This window comes from Acanthopagrus latus, chromosome 5, assembly GCF_904848185.1.
Source record: "Acanthopagrus latus isolate v.2019 chromosome 5, fAcaLat1.1, whole genome shotgun sequence".
In the NCBI taxonomy this organism is placed as follows: domain Eukaryota; kingdom Metazoa; phylum Chordata; class Actinopteri; order Spariformes; family Sparidae; genus Acanthopagrus; species Acanthopagrus latus.
In genome coordinates, this window is record NC_051043.1 from 20060416 (window position 1) to 20085081 (window position 24666).

The 24666-nt window shown below is 38.9% G+C and overlaps 1 protein-coding gene across 1 annotated transcript; it reads right to left on the bottom strand.

Annotated features, from left to right (window-relative positions):
* Positions 1 to 3228: 3228 nt before the first annotated feature.
* Positions 3229 to 19953, bottom strand: tars1 (threonyl-tRNA synthetase 1). Its single transcript, XM_037097113.1, has 19 exons — positions 19771 to 19953; positions 18875 to 18946; positions 18178 to 18368; positions 17175 to 17298; positions 16074 to 16198; positions 15196 to 15313; positions 15040 to 15104; positions 14846 to 14924; positions 14467 to 14613; positions 12727 to 12825; positions 10755 to 10921; positions 9788 to 9950; positions 7941 to 8078; positions 5720 to 5797; positions 5531 to 5631; positions 5234 to 5338; positions 4946 to 5018; positions 3973 to 4087; positions 3229 to 3832 (listed from the first exon to the last, which is right to left on the bottom strand). Exons 1-19 carry the CDS (start codon positions 19828 to 19830, stop codon positions 3684 to 3686), a joined length of 2169 nt encoding a protein of 722 aa, XP_036953008.1. The 5' UTR covers positions 19831 to 19953; the 3' UTR covers positions 3229 to 3683.
* Positions 19954 to 24666: the final 4713 nt, after the last annotated feature.

Below are 24666 nucleotides of genomic sequence, written 5' to 3' on the forward strand. Positions count from 1 at the left end.
GAGACTGAATTTACAACAGCAGTGACTGCTGTCAGTTGTCATGGTTATAAAGGAAAAGAAACAAAAAAACAAGGACAACAAAGAAAAAGAAGAAAAAAGAGAGGTGGGGTGAGAACTGTGATGTGCTTTAAAGGAGCTCTTGGGATATACTATACACTTTGCTTACAGAAAGTTAGAGCTGGTTAGCTTAGCCCACTATCTCACTTGTACATTGCTGTATCTCTATATATACTTTTTATTTGACCTTCTTAAAGGAGCAAATTGTTGCTTTTACACTTCCGTTTTGTATTACACAGGATAACTTGCATTATTTAATCACTTTAGTAATAAGCGCAGGGCAGCTATGTTTCCCTATTTCCTGTCTTTATGCTAAGTGAGGCTAACAGGCTGTTGGCACCAGCTGTGTGTTTACTGCACAGACTTCAGGGTGCAATTGGCATTGGGGTTGAACAGCTTTCCTACTGTGGTCACTTATGCAAGAAAAGTCCTCTCGAGAGTCAGTGTTTGGTTTTGTCCATTCTGGGCCACTGTAGAAATGGCGATGCAACATTGCAAACTATTTAAAGGAGGATCTGCTCTCTCTGCAGATAAAAGCATCATTCTAAGCTAACAAAAACACAACTATGGCTATTATGATAACTATCATTATTATTATATCATATTCCATTCCTGCCAATAGATCCATCTAAATCATCCAACACATTGTACCTATTTACCTACAAACTCTCTCTTCAAAGTGATTGTGTGAATTGTTGTTTTTACTCTAGTCTTTGCATTAATTAACCAAACAAGATATAGTGCATTATTAGTAACAGTGCAAAGTTTATCTCCACACATGACCCAGCTTTATATTTACTACAGACATGAGAGTGGTATGATTCTCATCATCCAACACTCGGCAAGAAAGTAAATAAACGTATTTACAAAAATGTTTTTTAACAGATTTTAGCTTTCAAAAGCCTCATTTATAGTTTACTAGAGGAGTTAAAATGAAAATACAAAGTGCTTAAGAAAACAAATGACAGAATGGGTAAAAGGTTGGAATGAAAACCAGGAAAAAAAAAGAGGAAAGTTTTCCCATTACTCTTGCCGGCGTCATCTTAAGTGAAGAGCAGCAGCAGTGGGACTTATTTTAACATGTGAATCGATACCTTAAAATGCATGTGTGGCGAGAGAGGGAGAAAAGTTTGCTCAGTTCACTGAAGCGTTGCGACCCTTCATGGCCAGGTTGTCAGTGAAGCACACAGGAAGGATCCAACGGGGCAGGAGGGAGCGAGGATTCACAGGGAGGCTGAGAGTCCACAGCCGAAGCTGAATCCCCAGAGATTTCTGGCTGTCTCGCTCTGTCTGTTGACACTCTCCTACTCCATTGACTTTTTCATTAACCCCTTATCAAAATGTTTTTCTCTCCCACACTCCACTGACATTAGCCCTACTCCACTTTTACCCCCCCACCCCCCCATACAAGATCCTGGTTCAGCTGTTCCACCTTGTGGTCACATCTGATAAGAGGGTGTCCTTAACACCAACGCAAAGATACATTAGTGTCTTGTCACCTCATTCTTTGCAAATGCACAAAAAAAGTAAACATTACAATCTTAAAACTTAACTTCAAAACAAAAAGATACATCCAATTTAAAAAAAAAACACAAACAACTTGAAATAAGTCTGTTAAAACTATCTCACAGGGCTCTGTAAGGATAAAATATAGACTGACACATGAAACCAAACTTGAGAACATATTTTATTTGGTGCTGAAAAGTTCAAATTGGGCCAAAATAACTGATGGCTTCTCACTTATTTTAATTACTTGCAACTTGTCGAGCAGCCAAACGCAATGTTTTCATTGGCCTGTATTCAGAGTCTGGCACTTGCTTCTGCAGCGGTGCCAACACGGTTTCCCTCTAACTTTAACCTTAGTGCTTACGGTCCTGCTTAAATTGATGGGAGAAGTTTGTGTGATTTAAATGGGTCACTTCTGAATAAAACAGGGAGTGATTACAAATATCTCCCACAGAAAATATCAGGACAGGAGACTGTCCAAAATTCTTAAATACTTAACTAGTGAACAGATTGACTTAAAAAACAAACAAACACAAAAGCTACAAAAAAGCATTGTAGTTTCTTTTAAGTTTGTTTTTTTCCCCCCTACAATATAGAAGTCCATTGGCATTGATCTTTGCTGGGTCATTTTGCCCCCGGAGATGAGGCTCACTGCTCTATTTGTCTGCTCAGCCTGCACAGCTCGAGTACACAGATATAGCACCCACTAGTGGTTTGAATAATGACCTGAGACTGAAAGTGGAAGAGGGGCGTAAGTATTATCAAACCCCGCAACTGTAGGACAATTTCAAGCACATTTCCAGGTGCTAGAGCAGAAATAATGAGAGCAGATGGAGAGGAAGGCAGTCAAAGTGCATAGCAACAGCACTAATAGTAACATGCGCTTATTTCTATCATCTCATCTGCATGTTCACTCCAGCTACTCATGAGCAATTTCTTCAATTTCCCTCTTAAGAAGTAAGGTACAAACTGAGTTATTACTGTTTTAAAATATGCTGAAGTATAAAACAGAGGAGACAGTATCAGAATGACAGATGCTGCTCATGCTTTAGTGTAATGGAGCAGACAGCAAAAGCAAATGGAGTTCAGTAAGCATGTAATGAAAAGCGTCAGGTGTTTACCCTCATGCACATCACGTATTCCCGTCCGAGGTGATGAGGACGCACCAGTGGATGAAGGTGATAAAGATCCATTTTTCACTGTAGCGAAACACCTTTCTGACACTTATCTCCCCAAATCCCATCCAAGCCTCTACCACTCTCGTGCAGAAAATGAAATGTTTCTAGTCTCAGCTATCAAATAACTTCAACTTTAGCCTGAATATGAACTTGTGAAGTTAGTCGCGACTTGGAAAAACATCTTATTTACAACTTATTTCACAAATAACATAGACTGTTACTATGACCATTATATAAGAAACTAATTTCCTGTTCTCATCGCTTGTTAAAGTCCCAATATCAGTACTTGCTGACATTGTCAGCTGCAAGATTACTTTATGGCTGTAATTATTTTACACTCCGTTTTTTTCCACATTCTGACAGAGTTGACTGATGGTGTTTTGAAGCGGCATAATTGAGAAGATGATTCTGAAGGAGGAAAAGATTGCTGCTGAAATGCCATCACGGAAAAGTAAAAAGGTAAATCTCATAAAAAGCAACACACACAGATAAAGAATATATTCTTTAATTATCAAAATTGTAACGCTTGTACAATTCCCTGAAGAAAAAAAAATGACTGACACAAACTGTTAAGACAGCTTCACAAACCATTTCCCCTCCCTGTTTTAATCAGTTCATGTATATGGAAATGATCGTTAACGTCATTTTATGCTTAAACTAATCGATCGTACGTAAAGCTGTTCAAAGACCTGATTATTTCAGAGTCTTACTAGCTGTGTCTCTACATGACGACGATTATGCTTCATTTCATGAGTAAAGCAACCATGAATCAAAAACAGTGATACAGTGAAGAGGCAATGGAAGACACCAGAAAAAAAATAACTGTTGAATGTAGGGGACACAAAGACCAGGCACCTGTAGTTTTATCCCTCATCTCAAACTCATTTCAACCACATGGCCTTTTAAAAGTTACCAGACTCGAAGAAGGTGGTATGACAGAGTTCAGAAGTCCTCTTCTGCGTTTCGGCTCTTGGAGCTCTTGAGCTGTTTCAGGCGCTCGATGCACTCCTCCACAGTACGCTCGCCATGGACTTTGTTATCCCGGGTGCGAACATTCACAGTGTTGCTCGTCTTCTCCTTCTCTCCCACCACTTTTCCAGAGCAGAGAAAACACGCAAAGAGGACAAAAAAAAAAAAATCAATATCTAAGATGGATGGGTAGAAGGAGATACCAAAGATACAGAGAGAAACCGACAGACAAGAGGAGTGAAAAGAGTGTGTCGACACTGACCCAGGATGAAGTTGTACTGTGCCAACTGTGCGTTTCTGATCTTTTTGTTCAGAGTGCAGCCTGGGTCGAGATCCACATCGGTCATGAAGCCGCTGATGTGGAATTCCTTCTGGACCTGCAGCATTAAACAGAGAAACAGACAACAGTTTTAAAAAAGTTGACTCCATGCCAGTATGTTTTAAAAGTTTGTTTTAGTCGACTTCGACTCATCCTGTTATTCATTAGCACATAGTTGTTGGCTGTAAAGAAGACTAAAATTCCTGCAACAAATATTATCACTGTGGTCCTGCTGTCTTTTCCATATCAGGCCTGCACAGCTGTTTATTCTACAAATGGGCTTTTTGTGAAAGTAACATTGTGTTCAACACCAAATATGATTAAATTCATGTTCCACATGTTTTAGAGGTAAACTTGCGTTTATTACAACTTGGGTTAAAATTTTGTGGCTCTGGCCGTCAGACTCATTATTGAAAATAGAGTTAACTGTCATATCATAACTGTCTGTCCTGAAAATAACAGTTTAATGACAGACTTCCTAATTAAACACTGACTCATTTTTCTTACTGTGCTGTGTCCACAGTTATAGTTTCTCTAAATAAAATGGCTCACTGAGAGCTTGAACACAACCTGTATGATTGTCTGACTCCTCGTGTTCAGTGCAGTTGGAGCTACTACCGGATACAATGTTATCAAAACATATAGAACTGATGGCTGAGCTGTGCAATTTCATTTAAGTATTTTTAAATAAACACGAACTACAGAAGAGGTCACAGCATTTATGTGGTTTCGATGAGCCATCTAGTTCCGACACTGTGTCAACATCAAAATGCTAAAACAACATATGAGCCTGTGTGTGCATCAGTGATAAAACACAGGGAGATTAGTGTTGTTAAGTGCCAGACAGCCTCTGCGTATTGTCTGAGCTGTTTATAAACTGAGAATATGGACTGCAATAGCTGTAGTCAGTGGTCACCTTCTGAGCGTACTCCTCACAGGTCGGTCCCACAGGTACAACCATCACTTGACGAGGTGAGAGCCACAGAGGCCTGAAACACAACAGGTCACATTTGCATTTTACGGGTTAGCAGAAAACCAGGCCGGGTACGTTCTGCCAGCTACCTGTGGAAATATTTGTTTTCTGTTCAGTCATCTGAAGATCATTAAAAGTTCTCAGGAGGAGATGCCGTGAAACAAACACATCCATGTCTGGAATCAAGTTCTATTTGACAAATCACCTTTTTGAAATAAATGATTTACAAACCATTTGCCACCGTAGTTTTCAGTCAGAATGGCGATCATCCTCTCTACTGATCCCAGGATAGCTCTGTGGATGATCACTGGTCTCTTCTTGTCGTCACCATCGTGGCTACAAAATAATTTCATTGGAGAGAAATTAGTAAACATGCAGAGAAATGTATTCTCCTTATTCAGTTTCACCAATGATTTTATAGAAAATTCTTTGATTATGTTTACTTCTTTAATACATGCAAGCTTTTTAACGCAGCTGATTTTTTGCCATTTAATCTTAAGGAGAATCAAAAAGCAGCAGGAGAGTTACCTGACAAAGGTGAGATTAAAGCGGATCGGGAGCTGGAAATCGAGCTGAATGGTGGCACACTGATGGTACCGGCCGATGGCGTCCTTGATCTGAATGTCAATCTGCATAGAAGGGGGAACAAATGATGAGCATTGACACCTCCTGCTGTTCCACAGTTAGAGTGTATCATTACCGCAGCGCGTGACTCACCTTTGGTCCATAAAAAGCTCCGTCGCCAGGATTGAGAACCCATTTCTCCCCAAAGTCATTCAAGCTGTTCTCCAGTTGCTGTAAAAACAAACACTTACTGCTTTGTTACAGTTTCAACGGCTGACCAACATGCACGTAAACAGTGGTGTTAAGCAAAGCCCTTACATTAAGACCTGACATTTCCTTCATCTGGAACAAATCACTGAACTGAAAAATGTTAATGTCTCAATAATATTTTACGGTTGCTTGTGTGAGTTAATGAGGTGAGGGGAACATGCAGTGGGTTCTGTTCCAGTCAACTATGCCAAGTTTACGAGTCAGTGTTTTGTGTATATAATTTTCCACCTTTGTGCATGCGAACATTAATCATAAAGAGTCAGTGCTAGATTTAGGAAATGTTTTCCAAGAGAAAACTGTCCTGATAGGTCAACCAAAAAGGTTTAAAACAAGCAATTATAACTACCTGCTTTTTCCCCCCACAACGCTTCATATTATTCCAGTCATACTCATTATGCTCACTTTGAGAACTGAGCGGTACACATTCTGTCATACAGAAGCAACACAAATAATCTCTGCACTGCAGACTTGTAAGTTCTCTGTAGTTTGCTGATGGACGGAATAGACCAAAGTGTTCAATATTTAAATAGATACTGAGGCCGCTGGATTGACTGTTAATAAAATAATGCACTAAAAATACCTTCCTCTATCATTAGTAATGCTCTGCTTCCAGCAGGCAAAAGATATGCTTGAAAATGAAGTTAAAATGAAGCACTGAGGACGGAACAATGACTCCGCTGTATCTGTAAATCAGCGACTGGACTTAAAAGGCAATATGAATATGTTTAAAAATAGAAACAAATAGAAACAATTATCATGATTAAGTACCAGTATCTGCCTGTCTGTCAGCTCAAATTTTACCAAATTAATTGAGCTGTCATTAAATAAGTATGGATGACGATCCACTGCATAGGATTTGCTTCAACCTAATGACCAGGTATCATATTTCCAGTGGGTTGTTGGCCTGCCATGGTAACCCATCTTACACGGTGTCAAGGTTAACATAGACTACATTACTTGCCCACCACCCTCAAGTTTGTGGTTAAATTCTAAATTATTCTGCCTGGGTTACATTAATTTTTTTTTTTAAATCCACATTTTAGGGATTATTTCAGAAAATGTGTGCACATCGGCAGATACATTTTCTTAACTTCATTAAATTGGTCTCAGTATTGGTCAGGCTCTACTTTTTACACCAAGCGGCTTGCAGTAGATGAAGATGCCACACTTACACATACCCTGAAGCACCATAAGTAAAATGACACAACCAATATGATAAAAATATCTCAATCAGTGAAAGGGGAGATAACACATGGTTGGAGGCACTGAGGCAACACAAATATTATCTTATTCTGCAAGACCGGAGTTTCCAGCAGTGCAGAAAACACTGAACGGGAGAAAACAAAACAATCAAACATGGTTCAGTGTGCACTGCTGATGTAATATTAATTGGTGAAATAAAAAGATCAGATGAAGAGAAAAACAAATGACAAATGGAGAATAATATCACCCTGCTATAAAATTCAACACCTGCTGTGTCTCTGTCAACAGTTACCTTTTCATCCATTCAGAGCCTGCCAGACTAATAAACCATATGTATGTGCTTCATATACTTGTGCTCCTCATGAAACAATACAATTTACGTGTTTAACTTTTATCCAACAACTGTCATTTAGCGTTGATTTTACAGATTCAGCGGTTGGATTTGAAGTTATCAGAAGAGAGACCTTCACTGTGTTTCATCTACTGCTGAAAGCATCAAGCAATAAAGACCAATTATCACTGAGTTTAAGTCACACACTCTTGATTTAAACATTACCTGCTCTCTCCCAGAGCAACTTAGAGCTGAACCCAAGATGTAAAATATAGAGCTGGTCTACAGAGAGTGAATTTGATTCGACAGCAAAGCCAGAGAGCGATAGCACTGATGTAGAATCTCTGGGGATGAACAACACATTCTCTGCTTCTGAACTGATAGCAGTTGTGCTGAATAAAACTCATTCATTAAAATATAAATGTTCTCTGGGTCTACAAATCAGACTCTTCCATTTGCTGTGAAGTGGCTCCAGAATCACAGATCAGCATCTAAATTCTCCAGTGAGACCTTGTGAGTGCCACTCACATTTTCAACCATACGCGACAAACAAAGAGGAAGGCTGATTACCTTTTCAGCTTGCTCCCAGATGTCCGGGTCCCCCAGGAACTTCTCTGGTCTTGTGGACAGGTTGAGTTTGAAACTGAAGCCAAACACATCATACACAGTCCGCAGGAAGTCCAGGCAGCCCTTGATCTCTTCCTCAATCTGGGGTCAAAAAACAAGATGTGACAGAATTTGCATCATCCACCTGGACATGGCTGCAAGGTTTTCATCTCTAGTTCATAAGGGACCCACCATTAACAAGTAAGAAAATGAGGATAAACTGCTCAGCTTACTGGAAGTAATACATCATATTAAGGTGTTTCCACTTTCTATAGTTGTCAGTTATTATTGCGACTGAGCCCCAGACACCGATTTTAAACTGGCAAGTAGGATATAAGAACATGTCCTCTGTAGTCTGCTTCAAGTTTGTTTGTGCCCACCAAGTCAAAAAAGTCGACAGCAGTACAAACAGCACTTTCCAGCTGCAGCAGCCAAAGTGGGAAATTGGAAGAGAAATAATTTGTGTACAAAGTGAAATCAAATAATTAACCAGCCAACCTGCTGCCATTACTGATGAGGAGAAAACAAAATCAGTAGGATCCTGGCTGCAGGTTGCTGTGTTACTACATTTGAATAAACTAATTAAGAAATCGTTTTGGTCTCCCTAAATCCTGTTTGCTTGCATCAATATTGGCAGCGCTCCTGTTTGGTGAAAAGACTTGATATGCAAGTTGCTACACCGTGCTGCAGCAGCCTGTGGAGTCCTCTCACTTCACCTGAAAATGTCACCAACTGTTCACTGACAACTTAACCTGAATTTATTCACTAAACTGTGCCAGAAAGACAATGATGTACTGAGAGCTTTCAAAACTGGGCTTCTTTCAGACAGGAAGAATAGGAAAAGGAAACATTTATCAAAGGTACTGCCAGAAAACTGTGACAGAGTGCAAAGTAAATCCTTTTCTTAAAGAGTACTGCACTGCACTGATTTAGCATTGCACTCCTATAACATTGTCAGTCTCATGATAGATGTTTTTTCTTCTTTAGTATGCAGCAGAACCACAGATATCATCTTTCTTTTATCAAATGCTTTCTTCTTCTTTTACAAAATCTGACTCCATCACCTACTATGATGCAACTACCAACAGTTCAATTGAAGATTTGGATGTGTTTACGCTTAAGGTTATGGCAGTTCTGAGTCGATACTAATTTATTAGGCATTTTTGTTTTGTTTTTGTTCTAATTTATTCCTCTTCTCTGCAACAAAAAAAACAACTGGACAGTTTTAAAGACATTCAGCTCTTCATTACACAATGACAGAGCACACATTCAATCAAACAAAATAATCATTATATCTTTGATATAACCTATCATGAAATCCTTTTTTTTCTTCCAAAACTGCTTCAGGACTCTTCTTGGCCAGCTATACAACTTCTTACTCAATGAGAAGAAATTTTCAGTACTTACACAGCCTTGAAAACTGATAGCAGGAATGTCACGAGCCAAGCGCTCATGAATGTGCCAGCGCAGAATTGATGTAACACAACGGATAAACATCAGCCACTACTATCCGGTGAATGTCATCTTATTTGCAGTCAACAAGATGAATATCAGCCGAAATAGATATTTGGCCGTTATATCGACTCATCCCTAGTTATTGCTCTGCAGCCACAAAAAGGCTTTATATAACTCTTTCACATATACAGTATTACTCCCCAAGATTTGTAAACAGCCTCTGATGTCTAAAATTGGTGGTACTGCCCTTTAAGTAAAATTAACTGGTCCCATAGGGCGTCTTCATCTATTGGACTAAAATGTCTGTGTTGTGTGACTTTGGATGAGTAATGTTGGTGTATCATTGGGGGCTGCACCTGGTCCATGGTGCAGAAGATATGAGCATCATCCTGCTGGAAGCGGCGGACGCGGGTAAGGCCAGTCAGGGCTCCTGACAGCTCGTTCCTGTGTAGGACGCCAAAGTCTGCCATGCGAAGGGGTAACTCTCTCCAGGAGCGTGGCCGGTGATCAAACATCAGACTGGAGCCAAACAGACAGAGTGTGAAAAATACACAAATTACATCTGCCAACTTCAACCTCACAATGGCTCTACAGCTTCAGTACTACCATGAAAGACAATCAATATTTGATTTAAGTGACATCAGACACTTTCACAAAAATGTGTTTGCAAGCTCAATTTCCATTTCAGTATAATCTCCAGAGGGGCTGCCCATGTGGATAGCACAAAGATTGGAAGAGTTAAAGGAGATAAAAGATTTGAATACAAAGAGCTGCATTCTGGCTCTTTACACTGCAATGCAGTATCCAGCAGAGAAACGAAATGGGTCATTCAACAACTGAAAACAGCATCAGTGCATTACAAGTTGAGCTGAACTGGATGACAAACTGCTCTAGCACTGACATATGAAGCTTGTTCACCAAGACTGAGTCAACTGCGGATAACAAAACCCCTGTGTTTATAAAGCTCTGCATGTGTGGTGAAACGTTGCTTGTCACATCGGTTTTCCCCGTCGCCAATTTCCTGTGATAGAACCTTTCTTGTTTGATATTGAACTAAAGATTGTACCAGAGCTACACAAAGCACTCATTTAATGCTACAAACAGGTCATGATTAAATAATTAATTAAATACAAAAACATTTGATTGGAGACAGAATCCAACTCAAACCATCTATTTCACACTACAGCTAGACTTGATACACAGTGTGTGACAGAAGTGGCTGCGTTTGTCGGCACACTTAACGTTCCTTTCTTTTATCGTTCCTAACAGACATTAAAACCATTCTTTCGAACAACTGTGAATGTGATGAAAAATTGGCCTCACCAGTGTCCGGGGCAGTTCATGGGCTTGAGGGCGAAGGTCTCCTTCTCTGCCTCGAAGGAGAACATGTTCTCGCTGTAGTGCTGCCAGTGTCCGGAGGTCTGCCACAGCTTGCTGTTGTAGATGTTGGGCGTCACCACCTCCTGGAAACCCCTCTTCCTGTACTCACCCTGCCAACGACAGAAAGGTCCAATTAAAAATCTTTTGCGGTCTGAGCTACTGGGACCTAAAGCATCTCAGCCTCAAAATGCGCTGTACACACCGCAACTACAAACAACTGTTTAAAACCGTTTCTGTCAACACCTGGGGATTCACTGACAAATAGTGAATATTCTCTAAAACTCTGCAAGCAAAGGCTGAGATTTTGAAAAAGTAAACAACTCTAAGAATGTTTATGCTGCTTCATATTCACATCCCAGCTTGTTTACACATTATGAAGGGGATAAACTCGGGTAAACTGAAAGGAAAGGGTTGTCAATTTTAATGTGCTTTAATGCACCTTGGGTTGGTCTGTTTTGCTGATGCCCGTGTTGGAATTCAAAACAGAAAGCTTATGGCGAAAATAAAATGAAATTGGGTAATTTATTTTAAATCCCGACAGCCCTACACCTAACAAACATTTAGATGTTCTGTGTTTTGCTGCTTGTACAGGCAGCGCCGTTTTATAAACACATCTCATTACTCAAAATCTCCTCAGTCAGAAATCTATTTTACAGCATTAAAGTGAAATTGCTTCCAATGTGACCTGAATTGTGACTGCGCTGACTGAGACCCACGAAAGTGAATGTTTTAAATCAGATTGATTTTGTGGCTCTTCACAACAGAGCAGGTGCAACAGGGATTCTTTTTGTTCAATGCTGTCAATCATGTCTGCTTTATTAGTTTCAATTTATTCCAAATAATTGGCCGCCAAGAACAAGCTCTTCTCAGATTCAAAGGCAGATTTCACACTGAGCAGAGTTTAACCATTACTTGGCCAAAAATGAGAAATGCTGCATTGATTAAGCATGAATTAGATGTGTGAACAATCACTTACAGTATTATTGTTGTGGGAACAGAGGCTGGGGATATGAATTTACAATTCACTGAATGTGTATATATCTTTTCTTAGAATCCATTTGTGTTTCATTTGATTTTTTCTTATTTCATATAGGTAGACATAATTCTTAATTCGTCAGTTTCAGGGTCATGACATAAAGCTGTATCAACATATAACCAAACTTCTCAATTTTTCTCTTTATAAAATAATACAACAATAAACAGGATTCCTACACATTTTCCTATTCTTTACCAGGTCTGTATTTCAAGACTTCTCAGTTGATTTTAAAGACCGTATTTGACATCCAAGTACAAATGGCTAGATGTTTTAAAGTGCGACTGTTAACATGTATATTATATTTTGCATTGCATTGTCAAGTCTGCCCTTGAAAAACGTGCATTTTTACCCTTTGCACCCAATTATAAAAAGTTGGACAAAGTTTCACTGCAATTCAAAGATATTGCCACATCTTGTTTCAGACTAGTTTTGAATGTGGTACAGTTATCAGACACAGAGCTGTTCAGCAGGCTGTGACATACTGAATCATACTTCAACACACATCATACTTGCTCTAAAAACACTGCTTGTATGATAAATGTATTCTTATGACTTTTTAATTTGATAATTTCTTATAGATTGTCTTTTTCCCCATCATTATCCAGATATGGAAATTGCTCAAATCAAACCCATTACCTTTCCATACCGCACAGGAAACCTTGCTTAAAGTGATTTTAATTTGCAGCAATATATCTCATGAATATATAAAGCCAATTTTATTGCACAGGCTAACTAAAGGTCCAAATCTGTTCATTCCTTCTCCCCAGGTCTCTGTGCAAATTGAAACTTTTTGACTGGCACTCTGTCTTTTTGTATGCCTTTAACTTTAGAGTAAGATCACTGCAATTATCCACTGTGGGTCTGACAGCTTTGACTTACTCTAATGAACTCAATCAGAGTGTTGTAGATGAAGGCTCCCTTCGGCAGGAAGAAGCAGCTCCCTGGACTCAGGTCATGGAAGAAGAACAGGTCCTGCTCCTACATAAAGAAAAAACAGGTGTATTAGTGTAATGGAAAATTAAAAAAGGGCCACCACTCAGACAAACCCTAGTTACATTAACTATGAGACCAGTTCATCCTGACTCTGTCTCCTGCTCAACTTGCTTCTCTGCATGTTGTATAATGAATGAATAGCAACAACACACACCCTAAGCCGACAAATGAAGTTGCACATATTTTATGGTCATAAGACCAGCTATACAGTTTAGCAAGAGTGTTCAAAAGATTGTGAAGCACATCTAATTAATGTGCCATTAGGTTAATTCCATCAACATTCATGCCATTCCCAGTATTTCTTTCAAGATTTTTTTAGTGTACATTCTCTTGATCTACTCTGCTGTAAATGCACAAGACGTGCTGTCCCGGCACACATGCCTGACTTTTATTCTTGGATTTCTCATCTGCGTTTAATACTATTCAGCCACATGTCTTAGCTTGGAAATTGCTCATTTATTTGAATCTTGATGTAAATTTTGTGGGTTGGATTGTAGACTTTTTTTTTTGACATGTAGACCTCTGAGGTTGAGCGTAATTGGCTTTCTGTCCGAATGGTGCTCTTCAGGGCTGTGTCCCGTCTTCTTTGCTGTACATACTTTACACCGACGACTGTAGAAGTCAGCATGTGGACAGACACAGAAGTGAAATTTGCTGATGATACAGTTATCATCGGTCTGCTCCATAAAGAGAGGCCTGATGAAGCCATTCTGCAATTAAACGCCACAAAGACCATGGATTTGGTCATTAATTTTAGAAAGAAATCATTCCATCCACCATCTTAGATCTTCATCAAAGGATCTGGCATTGAATTTGTGGAACATTATAAATATCTCAGAACAGTCATTGATAACAATTTTAAATTTGATGGGAATTTGGAGGCGGTCCTATAAGAAGGGACAGCAACACCTGTTATTCCTGAGGAAGTTAAATGTTTTTCATGTAGATAAGAAAATTATGTCTTTGTTTAAAGAGTCATTTATTGAATCTGATCTTACTTCTATGATTGCTTTGTATGGGCACAACACCTGACCCATACTGTGAAGGTGGCTTGTAAGGTGATAGGTGTCCCGCAGACCCCCCAGACGATTATCTTTGACCAGCAGGTTCGTATTAGACTGCACAAACCACACCTTTTACTTTGAGTTTGAAACTCATATATACAATATACTATTCTAGAGATTGTTTTGTTTTCTTATGGTGTGTATATTGAATATTCAGGAAACAATTCTGTACCATTTGTTTTTGAACTTGGATTCTTGTTCCCCTGACTGCAAATCAAATTTCCCATCTGGGATGATAACATGACCAAACTGATACTTTCCCACTGTTCAGAAATGGATTTGAATATCTTGTTTCTTGAATAGGTGTGACTTGGTAAAATCAGACACACATCAAACCCAATCCTGATTCTAACAGAAGCATTCTACCTGTATTTCATATCTGTTTTTGGTTTTATCCTGTTGCAACTCTGAAATCAAATCACAGCAAAACTAGACAGATAAATACAAACATCCCATAAATAACCATCTTTTGTAGGAATAAAACCTGTCGGAGATGATTCTAAAATTGCTATGATCACAAACTCTTTTGCTGACCACAGCTTCTTCACATTTCTGCTCATACCCGGCCTAGTTTGCGGTGATCTCTGTTCTTGGCTTCCTCCTGAAACTTCTCCCACTCTTTGAGCATTTTGGGGTCAGGGAAGGAGATTCCATAGATCCTCTGGAGGGTTTCCATGTCCGCCTTTCCCTCCCAGTATGTAGATGAATTCTAGCACACCACAAGAGGAATATGTTATCGTTCATCATTCTTTTGGGTCCATTAAATCTCTTGAGAATAAAACACAAGGTAACTGCTCTAGAAATGGGGACAAATGTGTTTACTGCCAGACATTCAGGGCACAGACTACTGCACTTAAAATCCTACTTGTTTAGTCAACAATAAATCCACATATACACAAACAACCAGTTTGCTGTACATGATACCAGGCTGGAAAACTCACCTTGTGGATCTTAAGTGCCTTGATTTTCCCAGTGTGTCTCACATGGGGCCCCCGACACAGGTCAATTAAGGGGCCACACCTGAAATGCAGAGTGTTTAATACACAAAAATACACAGTACACAAAAAATTCAGACTATGACCAGAATTAAAATTTCAAAGATGATAACCCGTAGATGCACGGGAACTGGACTCACCTGTAGACTGTGGTAGTGGGAGTGGTGACCTTCTCATTCAGAATGCGGCACTTAAACTTGTTGTACTGTCAAGGACAAGAGGTGCTTTTAGATCTCTGTAACTTATTATATGTCCCCAGTTACCTTCATTATGGATATGTTAATGTTTTCAGATACCTTGAACATTTCCAACAGAGTTTCCTTCTTAATCTCCAGCCTCTCAAATGGCTGCTTCTCCTTGATAATTTTCTTGCACAAGTTCTCCAGACCTGGGAAGTCATTGCTCGATACGCCCCTGTCCAAAACATTAAACGATAAAGACAACAACATTACATCCAATGTCAATGGATGCCTTACACAGTCCTAAATTAATATGCAAATTGCCTTCAATGCTAAATTTAGTCTGCTACTGTTTCTAGGGGGCATTCTGGATGTGACTAGACATTTAACCACATTGCCAGACTTATTGTTAACCAATTTAAGCCTTTGACTTCCATAAACTGATAACCTCTGCCAAGCATGGGCAAATAGTTGAAAGTCCTTGGCTTTAGGGCTTGAGCAATGTCAAAATATCTTCTCCAAGAACACCATTAGCATAAAACGACTTCATTAAGGAGGTTGTAGAATTAATTAGACAGCACTCCTCACGGTCTCCTGCTGCCTGCAGCAGAGAGAAATGCATCCGTTTTAGGGAAAGGTCAAATTGAAAACTTGTTTATGAGGGGCAATCACATTTCTGAAGATGTCTCAACACACTTTGAAACCTTCAGTGAAATAATCTGTAGCGCAACATTTTGAATGGAATTGCTTTTAGGCTTCCAAATATGTGGGCAGATATAGAAAAATGTCATTTCTAATTCACACCGGAGAAACATCCAGCTTGACAGCATTAGTGTCATCACAATCCACCTATTTTGTGTTTGCCAACGGTCTCTGCCAGACTGAACAAGACTGACAGCTGCTAAGCCTTGAAGTACACACCAAAATATCACTGAGTGCTTACAAACACAGCTAATTATACAGACAAAGCTGAACCCGAAGCCAGCATGACTCACTCATTGTTCTCCAGGAACATGTCGTAGTAGAAGCCGTTCTCAATGGGGGGACCGTAGCAGAGGCAGCCTCCATACACCCGCTCCATGGCTTCGCCCAAGATATGCGCACTGGAGTGCCAGTAAACCTAAATATCACCAAAAATATTGTCTGATGAGCAAAATGTCAGTACAGTCTAATGTTTAGCTGACATTTGAGAAAGACTCGAGTATAGCAATTGGCTTGGGTGTTGTTTTGAAACCTTATAATAGTAGGGAAAACCCTGCAATCTATCTTTTGTGTTTTTTAAGATATTGAAGTATTAGTAGATTTTTTTACCCTTGTGTCCATATGAATGTTAAAATAATTCACTGTGCTGCAGACTTTGTTGAGGCCTTTGAAAAAAGTTAAACCACTTAAACTGTGAATAATCACCTCTTCTGAATGCTGACAATACAAAAGATGTTTAAAAAAAATCTGAAAAATATGCAGATGAAACCTACTGACAAATGGTACCATGAAAAGCAAATTGAAAAAAAGACTTTTGAATCTCCCCGGTACTTAAAAATGTCACCTGAAAAATGGCTTTTCTTCAGGTAAAATATTCAGCACCTTGTATAGATAATGAAGCTGAAATTGGGCTTTTATTTTAGGAACAAGTCTCGTTATTCTCTCAGAGACCAGCTGCTGCCACTTTTATGACAGAACATGACTGCCGCTGCGTTTTACATTCTCTCATCTCCTCTTAATGTCTCTGTGACTCGGACACATGGTGAATCACATAGCTTTGAGGGGTTTTTTTTTTGATTGTTAACCTCTCATTTATCACTTTAACCTTGCATGCTCAGGTTAGCCTGCCGCAACTATTGATTAATAAGATTGAACGAACTGCAAGATGGTGTGTCTTGTAAGTAAACACCAGATTTGTTTGTCAGTGACATTGGTACAATTTTCAGAGCTTCTCAGAGTTAAGTTAGAACAGTGTTCAAAGTTTAGTTTTTGGTGATCAAAAATTAGCATCCAGGAGGTGTTTAAAGCAACTTTTGCTATCCTATTACATGTCTTTGGTGAAAAAAAAAATAAAATGTAGACACCGTGTAAGACCAAGGATGGGGTGGACTTACAGCTTGAGCCTCCTCATCATCAAACTTGAGCAACTGAAGGCTGCAGTCATCCTCCAAAGGTCTGTCCAGGTCCCACACACCATTGTTCACTTTGGCAATCACTGTGTTGTCAGCGAGGCCTTGACTGGAGGTTAAAACAAAAGTATATTAATGTCCAGAATTACAAAGAAAAAGGAGCTCCTATGCAACTACAAAGTTCAATTTTAATAGAGTTAAAGAAATCTGAGATAATACTTTGTCTGTATTTCAACTTAATTTAAAACAAAAATGTAGCAACAAGGCTTTATTTTTTTTAATTCATTTAAATAACTAAGGGATGCAACTTTCACTACAGTACAACCACTTTAAAGTTCCCCTCATGTTTCTAAAACTACAACTCAAAGCTGTCTAATTGCAATGGTGATTTAAAAACAAGCTTATGGGCTACAAAGGATAAGAAAATACCAGCCGTATACACCCTGTTCTCATTGCACAACAAGAGAAATCACAGAGGTGTGGGTGTGGTTTGTTCTTTTAAGTCTGATGGAGCCACACTGCCTTCCAGAGCTGCTGCCACTTCCTGAAGTATCTTACTGTTTACCCCTCTGTTCATCTGACCTGGTTATTAACACTTAACCTCTTTAACAGTCTTTTCACATCTTTTTCATGTTGGACCATGCTGGTAGGGAGATCACCATCAGACTAGCCCAAGGAAATGTTTTCTCTACTTATTTAACACTAATGAGTTATTTATGCAACAGTATCTGTCTGTCTTTCCGTGTACAGTCTTAGGTTGGTGGGTGTCATTTCCAATTACTGTTTTCATAATGTGGGTGTTGTGAAGCCTTTTGAAACTGTAACAATGATTACAGGCTCTACAAATACACTCGACAGCTCATCTTTGGAAATTACATTCCTCATAGACCCTTGAGGTTTTCCTTCTTTTTATGTGCAACAATACATGAAAACAAGGTGTCACATTTATTGTAATTAACAATAACATCAATCTCATCATCACACTGACCTGATTCCACAGGCCACCTGGTATGGTGTGGTCTTCCAGGACTCAGCGTCCACCACCTTGCCATCAGGCAGGGTCACCTTGATGGGCCGGCTATCCTTTGCAGCCCTCTCTGCCATCAGGGCTTCATGCTCAGCTTTCAGCTTTGCATACAAAGTAAGACGCTCGTCGATGTACTGAGGTGGCGGTGATAGCTAAACAGCAACAACAAAAAGATGATGTGGGAGGTTTGTTGGTGATACAGTTTCTTTGAGCACTTGCCATCAGGTTCTACAATCTGGACAAAAAAGTTATGTCACTCTTAAAGTAAAAAAGTCCATCGGCTGAGTTCTAGGAGATCACACGTCAAACAATCAGAGTGAACAAATTCCATAAGTTAGAGATTAAATGATTGCTTCTACTTTGTGTGACTCTAAAATAAACATCAATGCAATGAGCACAATGACATCTACTTTACTGAAGATATGAAACCAAAACCTAATATGTAGTGAAGTGTCTCAATGTTGCATCATTGTTTCTGTATCAGTGTATCCCTTGCACATTAACGTGAACCTCAACAAACAATAAGCGGATGGGTGGATTTCAGATATTTGAGTATACAGTAATAGATCAACACACATACTAGATATACACCCAGCTCTTTATTTGTGATGACTCATAACATCTATGTAACTTTCTGCAACTTAGTGTAATCGCTCACCTCAGTTTTGCCTCCAGAGTCCCCAGCAGCACTTTTAGCCTTCTTCTTTCCTCCATCTTTTTCAGTTCCTCCCTGTCCAAAAATTAGACTGCTGGGGTTAATGAACTTTCATGAAGAATTTAGTATATGCAAGACAGGTTTATGATGCTTCAGACACAATTTCGCATTCTATTGACAGACAGATGGGGAAAGGTACAACCCAACACAATGTTTTGACATTCAACATTTAGCTAACATAAACACAATAACACTAAATAAAGGTGACCATTTTAAGAGGCCTTACTTATTGGTAGTAAGACAACCAGCTAACATCTAAAAGCAGTTAAGGTGTGACTCAAGACCTTGTACAAAAAGGTCCCTGAATAAATTCAGTATACAAGTGCTGAATAGAATGAATAGTGGTTCACATGCTCCAAGTTTAATGTATGCTGGTTATTAATAGACACAGTGAGTGCAAGTTTCAAGAATGAAAGTTACATTTACAAATGTGATTGGTCCATGAGGTGCAAGCCGATTTGAAAAGAGAACAAAACTGTTCTGACATATAGGTCCAACATGCGCGTAAGACCACCGATTAAGAGATGAAATATAAATCGTCAGAATTTTGAATTGAGTATACGTGTACCTTTAGCCAAACCACTGTAGCCGACTGAGCTCGCTAAATTGCAATGGTTCACAATTAACGGCCGAAAGAGATTAAAATGAAGCAGTAAACACAGTACATACAGTTGTTACTTTGAGTAAGTATAACCATTCATCATAAAATCTAGTTAGGCGTCACGTTAGCATCGCATTGCTGCTGGCTGAATGTCAGCATGAGTCTGACCACAGGCTAGGCTAGCTGCTAGCTGGCTAATATAACTGAAATATAGCCGTCCACGAGACTCAAGAGTTACCTTTTTCCCCGGGTCCACTTGCAATTCGCTCATCTTCTCCACGACAGTCTGGTCAGCCATAACAAATGGAAAGCTACCTCACTTTTTAGAGATAACTTTCACAAGTCTGGTCAATGTGTCTTCCACAAGCAGCAAGGGAGCCGGTTGAGGGCTGATGACGTACCCGGATATTGCAATTCTGATGCAACATTGTCGAAGTAGGCGGCGCTTTAAATGACAAATAACATCAGCTACTCTCAATACAACACCCATATGCCTTACAATGTTTCTTGAATGCAATTTAGATTTTTTATTTCTTTTTTATTCAGCTTGCTGCCCATTTGTATGTTCTACACATTTAATTTCCATTTAGTTTAATTTTCCCTCTTGGGACCTTATTTTGGAAAAAAAAAAAAACCAACTTTGTATTGTAGTGAATGGAGAGAGACAAATAAATATTTGACCCCGTTTGAGTTGTGCCATGAATCGTACATGTTAATTTAATAGAGTCAAGAAAGTTTGTAAATTAAGGAAAATATAATCTAGTTTTGTTAAACCGCTCAGTGAACTACATCGTCCTGCTCAGTATGTCGCCAACACCAACATGGCTGCTGGCTTGGCACAGAAAAGGTGCTAAAAAAAATTGAAATTCAAATTAAATCTGGTCATACTGAAAGTTGTAGTTATGTGAAAGGGTAGTACTAATATACAGGACCAGCTCTACAATCTTTATGTTAGGGGATTTGGTGAGTGTTCAATGAGACTAGTGTTGGCTGTGTATTCTTTATAATAATGTATTTACACAGCATTATACTTTGTTAATTTTATGACAAACTGTGACAAATTGGAAAATTATCTTTTAAATTGACAAACATCCTATGTGTGATTCATGACAGTACAAGAACACTGATGTGTTTTTTGAGCACTAATATATGTAAACCTATTCTAGTAGTAACCCAAAACAAAACTCTGAACTTGAAATTGTGTTCCAAGGCATGTTCCACTCTGTCATGTGCCTGACAGTTTTCATTACAAACAGTTAACACAACCTTCAACAGGAGAGTTAGTTTAAATTAATGAAATCCCCAGCTGTCATGTTTGGCCTTGTCGAAACCTGCACACACACATTACTCTGAAGTTTTGATAGAAATAATAAAAACAGCAATTTCTTCTTTTGCTTCATATTTCTTAAGGTGCTCAAAAATAAAAGTCAGCTTGTGTTTCTGAGTGAAATCACAGGAGTGTTAGAAATACAATTATTGCTGATGTGGTCGACCAGCAGGGCCATGAGAAAGATATAGCCATTGTTAGATCAGCAATTATCAGGAGTGATCCTCTCTTCTATTTAGTCTGAAGCACGATTTCTGCTAGAACTACATTTGAACATAAGCTCATTTATGAAGTGTAAAGATAAGAACGTCTCCAATCCAGAAGCAAACTGAGGTCTTGACGCCCAGTGTGCTGCTGCCCCTTCACTATTTACAGACATTTGTTCTATAAAGTTTTTGTTTGATTACATTTATTCAACTGAATCTAAACTAATTCAATTGAATGTTCTACTTTTTTGATCAGGGTGGAAAAGGTGGTCAATAGTATCATCATTTGAAAGTCACTAATACCTTAACTTTTCTCTTCATAAGACCAGATACTGAAGGTAAGACTGAAGTTTCTTAGTTATGGAAAAAGTGACTTGACTTGACTTGACTTGACTTGACTCGTCCTTGAAAAAATGACTTGGGATTTATGTGAGACTTAGACTTATTGACCTGAGTCACATGTCTCCCATCTTGTAATTCGTGATCAAGCAAATATTTAAATTTTCTATTTAGTTGCTACAATGGCCTTGCTGTAACATTATCTGTAGGCACCCTTTTCCCATAGATGCGTTGGAATTCATGTTTATTTTCTGCTATCAGTTTGCTGCTAACCAAACGTAGGCATTACTGTTTGAGCCTGTGTTGCTATACTTTTGTAGCTAATAGTTAAATTACTGTACCCCTCCACTCTTTAGGGAGTCATTTTTGTGATTACTATTACTATAATCACTGGGGTCACTTGCTATGGGGATGCTACTGGTGATCCTTTATCATTTTTCGTAACATCAGGGACAATTAATTTGAATCTATACTATATGAATCAAGTTTTTCTTGATTCTTCAAGGCTATTTATTTGAAAGTTTTTAGATTTAACTGTTGTTTGTGGTATGTCGTTACTATCATTGAATATATTGTTCAATACCTTTTTCACAGTATTTTCTATATAACTACAAAGGTCAACTGCCTCACCCTTTAACACAAGGGTGTTTAGCTCACTACATAGCCGGACACTGAGCTGACAAGTGAGACTAGAAACACCCACCTTTTGATATTTTTTCTCTTGCTTCAGAAAAACTTATAATTTGCTTGCAAAGTACAATTTCAGACAGAAAAAGGCTGTGCAGCTAGTGCTAAAAATCTTTTTTGTAGTTCCTGGTTTTGTTGATTTTAATTGGAAATTAAAAGGCTTTTCAAGCCCTGTAATGCTGAGCAGCTAGACATTTCTCTAAATGCTGTTGCTCAGTGGTCCACAGAATTGAGAGCTGGGGTTTTTGTGGTTGAAGTCATTTGTTTTGTACTTGCTGAAATAATATTTCTGTATCTAGTTTTGACTTTTAAGGAGGGGAAAAGATTTGGCCCCAGTAACCCCACAACCCCTTAGAGGGATAAAAGTCACAACATCCCCGCAACCCTCATGGAAAAAGTGGAAAAAAAACGTGGAGATTTTAACATGAAAATCTCATGAAGATTTTTTTTGTTTTTCTAAGCAAGTCTCACAAAAATTACAGCTCCTTATGTGGATTTGAATTGCTTTAAATACATTTTGAAAACTACAAACATGTAATTACGGAAGCCTTAAATTTGTTGTTGTTGCCTCTGTGTCCAACACACTCATTACTCAGAGTACCAGTATGTTTTTTAATCTTTAATCAGATGAACTAGCTGATTTACACACATAACTTACCCTCACAATGCATGCATAATCAACCTCACAAAGAACAGATTAGTCTTGTTGCTGATTAGAATCATATCACTGATTGCTCCGCTTACCGGGAGAGTATCTGAGGTTATGTTTGTCCTATATTTTGTTTCCTGCTTTGCATGAAGCTGCCAGACTTCAGACAACATGTGCATTTCAATTACAGTCAAACAGTGGTTTTCAACTTCTGACACTCTCCGAGGGAATAAAGACGAAGTCTAAGCATGCCGTGGGATCCGGCTGTTCTTGGCTTGTTGAGAGGAGAGGGAAATCTTGAATAATTAACCTTCACTTGAAAAAGTCAGGCACCACGTTCTGCTTCTTGGCTCTATATTGGGCCCTGATAAGCACAGTTTTTGTTCCAACTCGGTGTGTGGTTGATGTATAAGGTTAAACCAAGTAGAATATATTATGCAGTAGAAGAAGCAATGCTCTATGTTTAAGAATGTCTTTTTAGTTCTAAATTATGGGCCTAAATTTCAATATGATAATCAACGATCAATGAACATTTTTGATTGTCATTTGACTAGTAACTCCACATACTTTACACACTTGTGTTTGCAGGTCTTGTGGAGGTCTACTGCATTTGTGAGAAAAGTAGTACAGAGCACTTTGTGGCTGCAGATGAAGCTGTATATATTATATATTATATATTATATAAATATATATTATATACTATATATATTCATATATATACTTTATTGCAAAAAAGTGGAAAGCTTTTAAAAACCTGGTGCCTACATTACCCACAATGCAATGTATCCACCAAGTAAGACCAGAGGCAATTATGTGCAGCTTCCTCTGGAGCCACAAAAAGCTATACTCCCATCGAATACTGATGATTTGGGATTGAAGGTCAGGTCGGACACCATCCCAAAATGTTAATATTTGATGAGCTGGGAATGAGACTGAAAGATCTTTCTTACAAATTGGACCTCTCATTCCAATGCCCACTGAATACTCCATGCCTCACCCCCCCATTCCAGGCATGGAGGCAAACCTATTGTGTCCAGGAAAATTACAAAAAGCTTTCTCCAGAGCCAGTGTTTGGTTTGTTTGGTTTGTCCATTCTAGGCTTCAGTAGAAATGTGGTGGTGCAACATGGCGGACTCCATGAGAGAGAACCTTCTCCCTCTGTATATAAAAGCTTTTATTTTAAGGTAATAAAAACACATTTCTTAGTTTCAGGTGATTATCCACTACTGAAAACATAATTATGAATATATTGTATTCCATTATAAGCTCCTACATCCCACTGAATCCTATACAATGGACCAACCTAAAAGTAGTAGGATTGGTTCAGTTTTAAGGATGTAAACCAAGAAGTTTGCCACAAGGTACATATTCAATAATTCATAACGGGATCTAGTAATTCCATAAATAAAGCAGCGCATAAAAGGTGTGAGAAAGAAAAGTGAGAAGTGAAAAGGGGATGCTTATTATTCATCGCATGAAAGTGAAAAATGAATGTGGCAGATGCAAAGACCCAACAAAAGTGGATTTATCCAGGGACCCCCTGGTGTTGTGAGCATAAGATTAATGTGTCATGTCTGCATTCATTCTCTAATTATGTGGCGATATTTTGAATATTTTATATCACTACAGCCATTAGGTGTCAGTAGAGAAACCTTGGAGAAAGACCAAACTGAGGCCAGAATCCAGTAGCAGCTCACACTCTGTTTTCAGCCTGCAGTTTGCACTCACAGTTCAGCAGCTGACACTGTCACCTCCCTCACTGAAGTTTTGATATAGCCAGCCTTTGTCTACAGGCATCTCCGGAGAGAGCCGCGCAGAGCTCCTGCCTCTTTCACTCTGCTCCACACTCAGAGGAAATTGCAAAGGCGACTACATGATGGAATTGTTCCAAATGCATCATAAATATTTTATCCCTCAATGGTAAAT